Genomic DNA, 15,914 nt, shown 5'->3' with positions numbered 1-15,914 from the left:
ATTTCCTATCCATGTCCATAATTTGCCCTCAATTCCCTGGGTTTTCACCATAGATAACAGTCTGTGTGGGACTTAATCAAAAACCAAAAATCAAAAATCTGCGTTACTAATAGAAATAGTTTTTCTTTGTCTGTCTGACTTACAATCACACCCTCCTTTCCTAGCCAGAGAGATGTGACTGACTCCTGTGTGGATAAATGACCTCTGATATTCTGCAATGCCTGTGCTTCAAAGAATCCAGCTTAACAACTTGAACTGAAGTACCCCTGGATTGCAATCACAGTGCTCTCCTCAACTTTTTATCTCATTCTATACTGGAGACAATCTTTTGCTGTCCTCCATTCCTTTCTGACTTCATTTTAATCAAACGAATAAAATTTTTTTAAAATGGGAGCACCTTTTTTAAACTGCACAGATTCATGGTCTTTATGCTGTTCCTTGCTTTTGCTTATTATTCCTTTATTTCATTTACTTAACTATTACTTATGTATGAAAAATGTGGTGTTGGAAAAACACAGCAGGCCAGGCAGCATCCGAGGAGCAGGAGAATCGACGTTTCAGGCATAAGCCCTCATTCCTGAAGAAGGGCTTATGCCCAAAATGTCGATTCTTCTGCTCCTTGCATGCTGCCTGGCCTGTTGTGTTTTTCCAGCAGCACATTTTTCAACTCTGGTCTCCAGCATCTGCAGTCCTCACTTTCTCCTATTACTTATGTATGCCAGAATATCAGTTCAGTGATAAACCAGGGGTCACAGTCTCAGGGTACAGGGTAGGCCATTTGTTTTTCCATCATTTGTATCAAAATCTTCTTGTCAGTTTCAATTTTATCACCTCCGTGATTAATTAAACACTGACCTTTATAATAAATTATATATTTAAACTTAAGTTATAAAAAAAATTCATTGTGGTTTTTCAAATCCTCTGATATAGCTTTTCCTATTTAAAATAATTAAAAATAGTTTTTTCAGTTTTTTCCCTATTTTATAGTGGCCTTTTTTCACAACTGCTTCACCTGTATTTTATGGCTTTTCCTCACCATCACTTATTCCACAGTGACAATTCATTTGAAGCAAAGGCTTTTTAATAAGATATAGGAGCAGAATTAGGCCATTCAGCGCTGCCATTCGATCATGGCTGATGTGCTCCTCACCCTGATGTTTCTCTACCTTCTCTCCATATTCTTTTAACCCATTACCAATTAAAAATCTGTCTAACTCCTGCTTAAATTTACCACTGTCCCAGCATCCACTGGGTTTTGGGGTAGCGAATTCCACAGATTCACAACCCTTGGGTGAAGTAGTTTTTCCTCCACTCTCTTTTAAATTTGCTACCCTTTATCTGAAGGCAATGACTTCCCGTCCTAAAAAGTATCTGCTCCATGTCTATTTTATCCATACCTTTTATCATCATGAATACCTCAATTTGATCTCCCCTCATGCTTCTAAATTCTAGAGCGTATACACCTAAAGAGTTCAATCTCTCGTTTAATCTGTAGTTTGAATTGAGTATCTGCTCTACACTCTTACAGTTTATGCGTCCTCCATCTTGGTTCTAAGGGTAACTGATAAAATGAACTTATACAGATTTCTTTAGCAGCATAAAACTGGGTATACATTCTGAATGAGAAACCTGCAGAATATCTGTTGGGAGAAATTAAAATGTTAACAAGTATTAAGGTGGTGGTGGTGTGGTATTGTCACTGGACCAGTAATCCAGAAATACAGGCTAAGGGTATGAATTCAGATCCAACCCATGATAGATGGATGCAATTTGAATTCTTGAAGGAAATAAAAAGCTAGCGTAATGGTAACCATGTAACCACAGATGATTGTCTTCAAAACCCATCTTTGGAGAGGGTGCAGAGGAGGTTCACGAGGATGTTGCCTGGTATGGAGGATGCTAGCTATGAAGAGAGGTTGAGTAGATTAGGATTATTTTCATTTGAAAGACAGAGGTTGGGGGGAGGTGCATGATTGAGGTCTACAAAATCATGAGAGGTATAGACAGGGTGGGTAGCAAGGAGATTTTTCCCAGACTGGGGGCCTCAATTACTAGGGATCACGAGTTCAAGGTAAGAGTGGAAAAGTTGAAGGGAGATATGGGTGGAAAATCTTTACGCAGAGGGTGGTGGGTGTCTGGAATGCGTTGCCAGCAGAGGTGGTAGAAGCAGGCACAATAGCATCATTTAAGATGTATCTAGACAGATACATGAATGGGCAGAGAGCAGAGGGATACAGATCCTTAGAAAATAGGGAACAGGTCTAGATAGAGGATCTGGATCAGCGCAGGCTTGGAGGGCCAAAGGGTGTGTTTCAGTGCTGTAATTTTCTTTGTTCAGCTGGTTCGCTAATATTGCTTTATGAATGAAATCTTCCATCCCTACCTGATCTGACCTGTGTGTGACTTCACATGCACAGCAGTGTAGTAGACCCTTAAACAGTGACACCCACATCCCATGAATGAATGAAAACGAAAATTTATTTTTTACTGTCAAAATGTATTGTACTACTGTAGAGTAAGTTTGCAAAGGACCCAAATTGTATTAAGGCTATTATAGAAAAGTTCCAAGAAACAAAGTCTGTTTCCCATATTGATAATTTGGTGATTGTCAGTTGGACCTTGTGTTGATATTTTATTTTATTTTGTTTCCTATTTAGCTTTCCTCGTCCTGTGAAGAACACTTGGTTAAACAGGAATTCCCCAGTCCAAAGCAAGGATTATAGCATTCCTTCCCTCGAGAGTGTGGTTTTTGGCAGTAACTATACAAAACAGCTGTCGCCTGATGTAAGATAACATAATCCAATTTGTGCTCACATAAGGGTTGAACAGAATTATTTTGTAACTGTGCTTTAGAAAAGTGCTTCTAACATTCAAATTTTGGCCCACCTTTTCTCAGTCCCAACCCTCAGACTCAGCACCGCCTTCTTGACCTGCAATCTTCTTCCCGACCTCTCCGCCCCCACCCCCTCTCCGGCCTATCACCCTCACCTTAACCTCCTTCCACCTATCGTATTCCCAATGCCCCTCCCCCAAGTCCCTCCTCCCTACCTTTTATCTTAGCCTGCTTGGCACACCCTCCTCATTCCTGAAGAAGGGCTTATGCCCGAAACGTCGATTCTCCTGTTCCTTTGATGCTGCGCTTTTCCAGCATCACATTTTTAAGCTCTGATCTCCAGCATCTGCAGTCCTCACTTTCTCCTACTATTTCATCATTAATTAATTATATTTCTAAGATCAGAATACTGTGGATACTAGAAACCTGAAATCAGAATTCTAACTGTTTGGTGGTCTCTGCTGAAAAAAAATAGATTTAATCTTTCAAGTCTGTGATCTTAGATCAGAACTTGGAAAGGGAGTGGGACAATAATAAAAGGAGGGTTTTTGATAGGATAGAATACAGGAGAGATCAAAAGACAAAAGAGTTAATTTTCCAAGTCCCAAAGGATGGGGAAAGAAAAGGGGAAACAAGATGTGCCTATGACTGAAAGCAAGATTAGAGGGGAAAGAAGTACAAAGAAACAAACTAAAATGGGAGAACAGAATTTCCTGTTTGAACTCAGTATTGAGTCCAGAAGGCTGTAGAGTACTTAATTCAAACTTGCATTGAGTTTCACTGGAACAGTACAGTAGTCTGAGGACAGAAATGTTGAGAGTGAGAGCAAGGTGGAAAATCAAATGACAAGTTGGAAACTTGCTTATTGTTGCGAATTGGTGCATATAAAATTGTAAATTAGGAGAAAACATTGCATGATCTCGTTAAAAGATGGTGTTTTGTTTGGTGCTTAGAGTTAAAATGGCTGTCTGAACAACAGCAATTTTACAAGATAAGTCTTTTTAAATTTAGCCCATCAATTTAAATCAAGCCCTTAGGTATTGGGCTCAGTGGTTAGCTCTGCTGCCTCACAGTACCAGGGTCCCAGGTTCAATTCCAGCCTCGGATGACTGTCTGTGTGGAGTTTACACATTCTCCCCGTGTCTGCGTGTGTTTCCTCCGGGTGCTCTGGTTTCCTCCCACAGTCCAAATATGTGCAGGTCAGGTGAATTGGCCATGCTAAATTGTCCGTTGTGTTAGGTGCATTAGTCATCTGGGTGGTTTACTCTTCGGAGGCCGGTGTGGACTTGTTGGGCTGAAGGGCCTGTTTCCACACTGAAGGGAATCTAATCTAATCTAATCTAATCTAAAAACTAATTAATTTTAAATCTGATGGTTTTGACAACCTATCTGTAAGAAATTAATAGGTCATCAAGGGTATAAAAGAGGTAGTCATTTGGATAATTGATGAGCGCCAACTGGCATCAGAAGAGAGAACAACTTTTAGCTCTCAGAAAAAGGACCATCACATTAATAGCTAAAACTACTGCAGTACCTCTAATATTCCAGACAGCAGAATTTACAGAGAGCATTCCTGACAGAAGAACTGACACAAGAATTTTAAGGAGGAATGCTTTCCTGAAAGAAGATCAATCGTCATTCCTAAAGACGAATACTAGTTGTAATTTCGAGAGTCTAAATTCTATTATTTTGTTATATAAGTGGGACTTATATTTATTGAAATAGCATGCCATTATGATTTTGTTTTATTGGGGAATAATTAGTAGTAAAAGGGGAATTGTTTGGTTTTATTAGTAGTACTATTAATTTGTTCACTGTCATAATTAAGGATTTCATTTCATTTAACCACTGCTTTATAACAGATCGGGGGGGGGAGGTGAGAGGTAGGTGAGACCATTTTTCACATTCTTTTTAAACAGACGGCGAGACGAGCCTGAGTGTTTCGGTTTTAGTTATCAGAGTGGTATCGATCTCCATTTCATCATATTTACAGACTGATCAGAGATATAGTTCAAAGTGGTCATATACTCTGTGTTTGGTCTCCCTAGTGTAGAGATGACAAAATTGTGAGCAGCCATTGTGGTAGACTAGATTGAAAGAAATATGCATAAGTTATTACTCCGCTGTGAGGGACTGTTTAGCATCTTGGAGAGTGAAGAGAGAGGAGGCAAAAATATCGGTATTACTTCTCCTGTGTTGGTCGAGAAAGGTGTCATGGGAAGAGGATGTGATGTCACCATGACTTTCACTGGTTTTCATCATACGAGACAACAGAACAATTATAATTGAAATCGAATTTTTAAATTTGAATCTGAGTTAGCTTGTATGTTAATAGAAACAAAGCAAGATGATCAAAAGAAACAGATTGAGAGAAAGCAATAACTTAAAACAATTATAAATGAGCAGCCCCAAAAGACCAGTTTTTGACAGGCCTATACTGAAGACTTCAGTGTTTTTGAAGTTGATGGTTTGCTCACAGACTTCAATAATAATAATAAGCATATATTAAGTGATTATAATGAGCAAAGCTCCTCAATGATGGAAGAGCCGAGAGTGTCAGCAAATGATAAGGCTGAAGCATACGCAGCAATCTTCAGCCAGAAATGCCAAGTGGATGATCCATCTTCGTCGTCTCCTGCAGTGATCCCCAGACTTCAGCCAATTTGATTCACTCAGCATGATACAAGGAATGTTTGGAGGCACTAGATGCTGCAAAGTCTATGTCCCTGACAACATTCCATACATAGTACTGAAGACTCCTGAACTTGCTGCTCCCCTAGCCAAACTACTCCAGTGCAGTTACAGTGTGCTGGCATTTACCCAATAATGTGGAAGATTGCCCAGATATGTCCTGTACACACAAAATAGGACAAATCCAAACTGACCAATTAACACCTCATCAGTCTACACTCAATCATCGGTAAATTGATGGACAGTGTCATCAAAAGCGCTGTCAAGTGGTCACTTCTCAGCAAAAGTCTGATCACTGATGCCCAACTTAGGTTCCACCAGTGTCACTCAGCTCCTGACCTCATTACAGCCGTGGTTCAAAATGACAAAAGAGCTAAGTTCCAGAGGTGAGGTGAGTGACAGCCTTTGACACCAAGGCTGCATTTGAAAGTATGGCAACGAGGAACCTAAGCAATTCTGGAATTAATGGGAATTGGGGCAAACTGATGGCTGGCTGGTGTCATTTCTGGAACATAGAACAATAGTTGTGGTTGTTGGTGGGCAGTCATCTCACGCTAGAATATCTTTGCTGGAGTACCTCATCATTGTGTCCAAGGCCCAGCTGTCTTAGCTGTTTCATCAATGACCTTCTCTCTGTCATAAAGACAGAGTGGGGATGTTCACTGATAATTGCACAATGTTCAAGACCATTTGAAACTCCTCAGATATTGAAGCAGTCCATGGTCATATGCAACAAGATCTGGACAGTATCCAGGCTTGGGCTGACAGGTGGCAAATAACATTGGCTCCACATCCAGGCAATGACCATCTCCAACTGGAGACAATGTATCCAAGCATCCCTTCCCCGACACACCCGCTCTCTCAATTCCATGCTCTCGTGCGCACACACACCCTGCTATCAACACACTCAGCACTACTATTGACTAGAAACTCAAGCCGACACACCAGATAAATACAGTGACTGCAAGGAAATGTAGGAGGTTGAGAGGAACCTTATAGAATTTTTAAAAGTAATGAGAGTTTTAGGTAGAGGTAATGGTAGTTGTCTTTTCCCTAAGTTCAGGGATTTCAATACTTAGGCATATTTTTAAAATGTGAGGAGAGAGATTTTTAAAAAAGGCATAAAGGGTGGTTCGCATGTGTCATAGAGTTGTACAACAGGGAAACAGACCCTTCAGTCCAACTCATCCATGCCAACCAGATATGTAATCTAATCTAGTTCTATTTGCCAGCATTTGGCCCATATCCCTCCAAATCCTTCCTGTTCACATACCTATCCAGATGTCTTTTAAATGTTGCAATTGTACCAACCTCCACCAGTTCCTCTGACAGTTCATTCTAGTGGAATGAACTTCCTGAGGTAGTGGTGGATATGGGTACAATTGCAATGTTTAAAAGACAATTGAATAAGTACATGAATAGTAAAGGTTTGAACATAGAACATTACAGCACAGGCCCTCAATGTTGCGCTGACCTGTGGAACCAAACTGAAGCCTATCTATCCTACATTAGTCCATTTTCATCCATATGTCTGTCCAATGACCATTTAAATGCCCTTAAAGTTGGCAAGTCTACTACTGTTGCAGGGAGCGCATTCAACACCCTTACTACTCTGAGTAAAGAGTACCTTCGACATCTGTCCGATATCTATCACTCCTCAATTTAAAGCTATGTCCCCTCGTGCTAGCCATCACCATCTGAGGAAAAAGGCTGTTACTGTCCACCCTATCTAACCCTCTGATTATCTTATATGTCTCAACTAAGTAAATTGAAGTGAATCACCTCACACTTTTCCACATTAAACTCCATTTGCCACCTCTCAGCCCAGTTCTGCAGCTTATCTGTCTCTCTGTAACCTGCAAGATCCTTCAGCACTGTCCATAATTCCACTGAACTTAGTATCATCTGCAAATTTACTATCCCATCCTTCAATGCCCTCATCCAGGTCATTTATGAAAATGACAAACAGCAGTGGACCCAAAACAGATGCTTGCAGTACACTGCTAGTAACTGAACTCCAGGATGAACATTTCCCATCAACCATCACCCTCTGTCTTCTTTCAGATAGCCAATTTCTGATCCAAACTGCGAAATCACCCTGAATCCCATGCCTCTGTATTTTGCGCAATAGCCTACTGTGGGAAACATTATCAAACTCCTTACTGAAATCCATATACACCACATCAACCACTTTACCCTCATCCACCTATTTGGTCACCATCTCTAAGAACTCAATAAAGGTTGAGAGTCACAACCTACCCTTAACAAGACAATGTTAACTATCCCTAATTAACTTATTCCTCTCTAGATGCTTATAGATCCTATCTCTTATAACCTTTTCCAACACTTCACCCACAACTGAAGTAAGGCTGTCTGCTCTATAATTACCAGGTTGTCTCTACTCCCCTTCTTGAACAGGGGACGACATTTGGTATCCTCCATTGTTCTGGCACTATTACTGTAGACCATGATGACATAAAGATCAAAACCAAAGGCTCTGCAAATTCTTCCCTGGCTTCCCAGAGAATCTTAAGATAAATCCCATCCGGCTCAGGGGACTTATCTATTTTCACACTTTCCAGAATTGCTAATCCCATCTCTTTGTGAACCTAAATCCTGTCGAGTTAAGTAGCCTGTATCTCAGTGTTTTCCTTAACAACATTGTCTTTTGCCAGTGTGAATACTGATGAAACATATTCATTTAGCACTTCTCCTATCTCCTCTGACTCCACGCACAACTTCCCACTACTATCCTTGATTGGCCCTAATCTTCATCTAGCCATTCTTTTATTCCTGATATAGCTATAGAAAGCTCTCTGGTTTTCCTTGATCCTATCTGCCAACGACTTGTGACATCCTCTCCTCATGCTTCTTACCTCTCTCTTTAGGTCTTTCCTGGCTAGCTTGTAACTCTCAAGTGCCCTAACTGAGCCCTCACATCTAATCCTAATATAAGCCGCCTTCCTCTTGACAAGAGATTCAACATCCTTAGTAAACCATGGCTCCCTCACACGACCACTTCCTCCCTGCCTGACAGGTACATACTTATCCAGGAGACACAGTAGCTGTTCCTTGAATAAGCTCCACATTTCAATTGTGCCCATCCCCTGCAGTTTCCACATGGGAGTCATGGACCTTGCCTAATAGTCTTGAGTGTGATGGAATACTCCCCACTTATCTGGATGGGTGTAACTCCAACAACATTCAGGAAGCTTGAGTCCATCCAGGACAAAGCCCACGTGAATGATATCACACCCTCAACCATTACACCACCTCCTCCACTCAGCAGCAGCACTGTGTACTATCTGCAAGATGCACTGCAGAGATTAACCAAAGATTCTTGGATCTTCCAAACTCATAACCACTTCTCTCAAAAAGGACAAGGGCAAAAGATACATGAGAACACCACCACCTGCAAATTCCCCTCCAAGCCACTCACCACCTTGACTTTCACTGTCACTGGATCAGAATCCTGGAATTACCTTGCTAAGCACATTGTGCATGAACCTATAGCACATGGACTGCACTGGTTCAAGAAGGCAACTCCCTACCACTTTTTCAGTGGCAACTAGGGTTGGCCAATAAATGGTGGCCAGCTGCAATGCTGATGTTCTACATGTGAACAAAACAAATGAGGTATTTTATAATCTTCTGTCTTCGCATCGTCCCAAGCAGCATGTGTACTGAAGTTAGAAGTGAAGATTTAGTTTTGAGTCAATAAGACAGAACTTGTCTGCACATATTGAATTGCATAGTAGAATACACATCCCTTTTTAAAACTAAAAGATTCCAGTTTCTTTTATTCCTGTTTTGTTCCCAAGTTAGTTGGTTTCTTTTATTTACATAGAATCTGCAGCACAAAATCAGTCTTTGGCCCAACCTACCTTTTTGCTTTTGTGCTCTGAACCCAACACTCGTGCATTCTTATTCACAATTGCAGTCAGATGGTCATAGAATCCCTGCACTGCAGAACGATTCCATTTGGCCCAACGAGTCTTCACTGACCCTCTGAACAGCATCCCATCCAGACATACACTACCACACCTTATTCCCATAACCCTGCATTTACCGTGGCTAATCCACTTAACCTGCACATCTCTGGATTATGGCAGGAAACCGAAGCACCTGGATGAAACCCATGCAGTCACGGAGAGAATGTGAAAGCTCCACACAGACAGTCACCCAAGGCTGGAATCAAGCCCAGGTCCCTGGTGCTGAAAGGTAGCGGTGCTAATCACTGTGGCAGCCTGCTGTCGAATTCCTCAAATACTGACATCTTGTACATATAGAGTCATGAAACAGACCCTTTCGTCCAACCAGTCCACATCAAACATTATCCCAAACTAAACTGGTCCCACCTGCCTGTTTGTGACCCATATCTCTCCAAACCTTTTCTATTCATGTATCCATCCAAATGTCTTTTCAACAGTGTAATTGTACTCGCATCCACCACCACCTCAGGAAATTCGTTCCACGTGCGAAGCACCCTCTATGTAAAAAAAAATTGCCGTCTCATGTCTTCTTTAATTTGGAAGAGGTATAGCGAGTAGGTGGGTGGGAGTGTGGGAGAGTCCCTGATCCTGCCTAATTTCTTCTGGGAGTTGGCAGACCTGAGTCCATCTCTCAAACACGCGTGCATGTCCTAACTTTGAGCACTTATGCTAATGTTTGCCTAGACACTTACCCACAAATTCCTCAAAGTTGTATTGAAGTTCATTCAAAAGTGCAGAAGGCCACACGGAGCAGAATGGGGAATTGAAGCAGTAATTGACAGGGTCTACTCTTGGATTGTATAGAAGTGTTCAACAGTTCAAGTAACTATAGAGAAGACTGCATGATGAGCCATGGATGGAGTATACTTGGAGCGAATAAGTATAAATTGCTGCCCTAGATTGAGACCTTGAGCATCATGTGAGAGTTGGTGAATGGACAAATTTTACATTTCCTGAGTTTTCACAGAAAAGTGGCAAGTCGTGGTTGAATATCCAGGAATAAACCAGTATTTATAGGGAATAGTTCTTCAAAAGCAGGGAGGAGAGGGTAAGAGGGTGGAATTAAATAGAGAAGGTTGACAATACTATATTAAATTTGGAGAATAAGAAGCTAGTTTACACCTTTGGCAAACAAGGTAAGGGCATAAGCTTACCACATGGGAGTCATGGATCTTGCCTAATTTGATAGAGGGGCATCTTCTGCTTAGACACATTACAGATTTTTCACTTTAAAACATCATCAAAATAAATGTAATGGGGCCAGACTAACTGTGAGGAAGAGTGCAACTGAGCAAGTGAAATCCGCCATTTGAAATATCACTCTTGGAAAAGATCAACAGTGCAGACCATTATTTTTGTTGAAAAGGAAAAGAATAAAGGAAATATATTTGTAGGTGTTATAGAGTCATAGAGATGTACAGCATGGAAACAGACCCTTTGGTCCAACCCATCCATGCCGACCAGATATCCCAACTCAATCTAGTCCCACCTACCAGCACCCGGCACATATCCCTCCAAACCCTTCCTATTCATATACCCATCCAAATGCCTCTTAAATGTTACAATTGTACCAGCCTCCACCACTTCCTCTGGCAGCTCATTCCATGCACATACCAGCCTCTGAGTGAAAACGTTGCCCATTAGGTCTCTTATATCTTTCTTCTCTCACCCTAAACCTATGCCCTCTAGTTCTGGACTCCCCGACCCCAGGGAAAAGACTTTGTCTATTTACTCTATCCATGCCCCTCATACTTTTGTGACTCTATAAGGTCACCCCTCAGTCTCCGACGCTCCAGGGAAAACAACCCCAGCTTGTTCAGCCTCTCCCTATAGCTCAAATCCTCCAACCCTGGCAACATCCTTGTAAATCTTTTCTGAACCCTTTCAAGTTTCACAACATTTTTCCGATAGGAAGGAGACCAGAATTGCATGCAATATTCCAACAGTGGCCTAACCAATGTCCTGCACAGCCGCAACATGACCTCCCAACCCCTGTACTCAGTACTCTCACCAATAAAGGAAAACATATCAAACGCCATCTTCACTATCCTATCTACCTGTGACTCCACTTTCAAGGAGCTATGAACCTGCACTCCAAGGTCTCTTTGTTCAGCAACACTCCCTAGGACCTTACCGTTAAGTGTATAAGTCCTGCTAAGATTTGCTTTCCCAAAATGCAGCACCTCACATTTATCTGAATTAAACTCCATCGGCCACTTTTCTGCCCATTGGCCCATCTGGTCCAGATCCTGTTGTAACCTGAGGTAACCCTCTTCTCTGTCCACTACACCTCCAATTGTAGTGTCATCTGCAAACTTATTAACTGTACCTGTTATGCTCGCATCCAAATCATTTATGTAAATGACAAAAAGTAGAGGACCCAGCACCAATCTTTGTGGCACTCCACTGGTCACAGGCCTCCAGTCCGAAAAACAACCCTCCACCACCACCCTCTGCCTTCTACCTTTGAGCCAGTTCTGTATCCAAATGGCTAGTTCTCCCTGTATTCCATGAGATCTAACCTTACTAATCAGATTCCCATGAGGAACCTTGTCAAACACCTTACTGAAGTCAATATAGATCACATCTACCGCTCTGCCCTCATCAATCCTCTTTGTTACTTCCTCAAAAAACTCAATCAATTTGTGAGACATGATTTCCCACACACACAGCCATGTTGACCATCCCAAATCAGTCCTTGCCTTTCCAAATACATGTACATCCTGTCCCTCAGGATTCCCTCCAACAACTTGCCCACCACCGACGTCAGGCTCACTGGTCTATAATTCCCTGGCTTTTCCTTACCACCCTTCTTAAACAGTGGCATCACGTTAGCCAACCTCCAGTCTTCCGGCACCTCACCTGTGACTATCGATGATACAAATATCTCAGCAAGAGGCCCAGCAATCATTTCTCCAGCTTCCCACAGAGTTGTCGGGTACACCTGATCAGGTCCTGTGGATTTATCCACCTTTATGCGTTTCAAGACATCCTGCACTTCCTCCTCTGTAATTTGGACATTTTGCAAGCTGTCACCCTCTATTTCCCTACAGTCTATATCTTCCATATCCTTTTCCACAGTAAATACTGATGCAAAATACTCGTTTAGTATCTCCCCCATTTTCTGTGGTTCCACTCAAAGGCCACCTTGCTGATCTTTGAGGGGATTCTGGATTAGTGGTGCTGCAAAAGCACAGCAGTTCAGGTAGCATCTGAGGAGCAGTAAAATCGACATTTCGGGCAAAAGCCCTTCATCAGGAATACCTGATGAAGGACTTTTGCCCGAAACGTCGATTTTATTGCTCCTCAGATGCTGCCTGAACTGCTGTGCTTTTCCAGCACCACTAATCTAGAATCTGGTTTCCAGCATCTGCAGTCATTGTTTTTACCTAGCTGATCTTTGAGGGGCCCTATTTTCTCCCTTGTTACTCTTTTGTCCTTAACGTCTTTGTAAAAACCCTTTGTCACTAACACCAAAGTGAGAAGTTGTACAAATAGAAGATTTTCATTGTTGAATTTCAGTTTATTAGTTTTTTATGGAATTTAGGATGGGAGCCATCTTGGCCACTCACCTGTTCAGATTAGCTTACCTAAAGTGTGGAAACAGGCCATTTGGCCCAACCAGTCCACACCGACCCTCCTAAGAGTATCCCACCCAGACCCATTTCCCTCTGACTAATGCACCTGCAAGTGAGCATGGCCAGTTTACCTGACCTGCACATCTTTTGTGAGTATGGGAGGAAACCAGAGCACCCAGAGGAACCCTATGCAGACACTGGGAGAATATGCAAACTCCACACAGTCACCTGAGACAGGAACCGAATCCAGGTCTCTTGTGCTGTGAGGCAGCAGTGCTAACCACTCAGCCACCATGCCACCCCTGTCTCTGACCACAGCTACACATTTTACTTAAAGTTAACGGCTTTGCTGTGGGTCTTAGTTTTTTTCATTTTCCTGTTGCACAATTTGTGAACTCAACTGATTGCCACCAAACTTGTTTTATTTTCAGGGCAGCAATTATGTGGTGCCAGAAAGCTGCATGCAACATGCATACAATTTCCATTATAATATCTGTTCAAGCTTGCTTAGGGCTTACAAGGGCCTTTTCAACTACTTTACCATGGTTACAAAAGAACTACCGACATCTCGCAGGATGGAGTTGGGTAAGTAATTGTTGATTCACATAAATGAGAATTATGTTTCCTGACCTATGAATGCTACCAAACAAATTATCACTTATTCATTTTCACATCATGTCTCATTACGTAAACAAAAAAATTGGCCTCCATAACATTTTGCAGTTTTTTTCCCCCTTCATAAGTACTCATCCACACTTGAACTGAAAACTGCATCTGTAAATGTATTATTACATTATAGTTGTTCGACCCCTTCTTCACCCCCTCCACCGCACCCCACATTGGTGGATTGACTTATGTGTTCCCTTATTCAGGTATAAATTTGTGTTTTTTGCCCTGCTTTGTCTGAAGGTCTTGCAGATTTTGACCTAGTGAAAAACATTTTGACCGGTAGCATCATTTTTTCAAATAAAAAGCTGTCAAACTACAATAGATTGAGCAGTCATTTTTAAAATAAAGAATACTTAGATATTTGATTATTTGTTGTGTTTTGTGTCCAAGTATTATAGATATAGAAGAATACAGCGCAGTACAGGCCCTTTGGCCCTCAATGTTGCGCCGATCCAAGCCCACCTAACCTACACTAGCCCACTATCCTCCATATGCCTATCCAATGCCCGTTTAAATGCCCATAAAGAGGGAGAGTCCACCACTGCTACTGGCAGGGCATTCCATGAACTCACGACTCGCTGAGTAAAGAATCTGCACCTAACATCTGTCCTATACCTACCACCCCTTAATTTAAAGCTATGCCCCCTCGTAATAGCTGACTCCATACATGGAAAAAGGTTCTCATGGTCAACCCTATCTAAACCCTTAATCATCTTGGACACCTCTATCAAGTCACCTCTAAACCTTGTTTTCTCCAATGAAAACAGCCCCTAGTGCCTCAGTCTTTCCTCATACGATCTTCCTACCATACCAGGCAACATCCTGGTAAACCTCCTCTGCACCCGTTCCAGTGCCTCCACATCCTTCCTATAGTATGGTGACCAAAACTGCACACAATACTCCAGATGCGGCCGCATCAGAGTCTTATACAACTGTAACATGACCTCAGGACTCCGGAACTCAATTCCTCTACCAATAAAAGCCAGTACGCCATATGCCTTCTTCACCACACTATTTACCTGGGTGGCAACTTTCAAAGATCTATGTACATGGACACCAAGATCCCTCTGCTCATCCACACTACCAAGTATCCGACCATTAGCCCAGTACCCCACCTTTTTGTTACTCTTACCAAAGTGAATCACCTCACACTTAGCTCCATTTGCCACCTTTCTGCCCAGCTCTGCAGCTTATCTATATCCCGCTGTAACCTGACACGTCCTTTCTCACTGTCAACAACTCCACCGACTTTCGTATCATCCGCAAACTTGCTCACCCAACCTTCTAGCCCCTCCTCCAGGTCATTTATAAAAATGACAAACAGCAATGGTCCCAAAACAGATCCTTGCGGAACACCGCTAGTAACTGCACTCCAAGATGAACCTTTACCATCAACTACTACCCTCTGTCTGCTTCCAGCCAGCCAATTCCTAATCCAAACCTCCAATTCAACCTCAATGCCATACCTCCGTATTTTTTGCAGTAGCCTACCATGGGGAACCTTATCAAACGCCTTACTAAAATCCATATACACCACATCTACTGCTTTCCCCTCGTCCACCTCTTTAGTCACCTTCTTGAAGAATTCAATAAGGTTTGTGAGGCACGAGCTGCCCTTCACAAAACCATGCTGACTATCCCTGATCATATTATTCCTATCCAGATGTTCATAAATCCTATCCCTTACAATTCTCTCTAAGACTTTGCCCACAACAGAAGTGAGATTCACCGGCCTATAGTTACTAGGGTACTCCCCTAGTCCCCTTCTTATTCTGAATTTGAATATTTTACTTCAGTTCTTTGAAGAGATGAAGTTGTTTTGTTAGCTTAATGATTCCGAGCATTACAAATGCAATTCTATTTAATTATTCAAAAATCAAATTTTCAGAGAATTGTGGAACGGAGGCCATTGTCCCTTTGCTGACTCTAAACAAAATGTCCAGTTAATCCTCTTGAACTCTTTCTTTATAATTGTCCAATAATACTAATTTGCATTTATGATATTGCTTTAATGTGGCTCAACACTGAGTGATACAAGGAGATGTTGCAACAAATTATCAAAATTTTGGTTAAAAGTAGTTTTTAAAGAAATCCTTAAGGAAGAGTTGGAGAGGCTTGGGGAAGGAATTCCAGAGTCTGAAATGCAAGCAC

The 15,914-nt window shown here is 41.9% G+C and overlaps 1 protein-coding gene across 6 annotated transcripts in view; it reads left to right on the top strand.

Annotated features, from left to right (window-relative positions):
* fam135a (family with sequence similarity 135 member A) overlaps window positions 1-15,914 on the top strand; it is a 306,374-nt gene that overhangs the window by 159,286 nt on the left and 131,174 nt on the right. For all 6 annotated transcript variants that reach the window (XM_072557991.1, XM_072557972.1, XM_072557981.1 and 3 more), the window contains 2 exons: window positions 2,658-2,784; window positions 13,526-13,679. In XM_072557991.1, coding sequence (XP_072414092.1) covers window positions 2,658-2,784; window positions 13,526-13,679 — 281 coding nt within the window. The remainder of the gene's footprint in view (window positions 1-2,657; window positions 2,785-13,525; window positions 13,680-15,914) is intronic.

Source organism: Chiloscyllium punctatum, chromosome 3, assembly GCF_047496795.1.
Source record: "Chiloscyllium punctatum isolate Juve2018m chromosome 3, sChiPun1.3, whole genome shotgun sequence".
NCBI classification, from domain to species: domain Eukaryota; kingdom Metazoa; phylum Chordata; class Chondrichthyes; order Orectolobiformes; family Hemiscylliidae; genus Chiloscyllium; species Chiloscyllium punctatum.
Note: the sequence above shows the minus strand (reverse complement) of the source record. Positions and strands in the feature narration are given on the sequence as shown.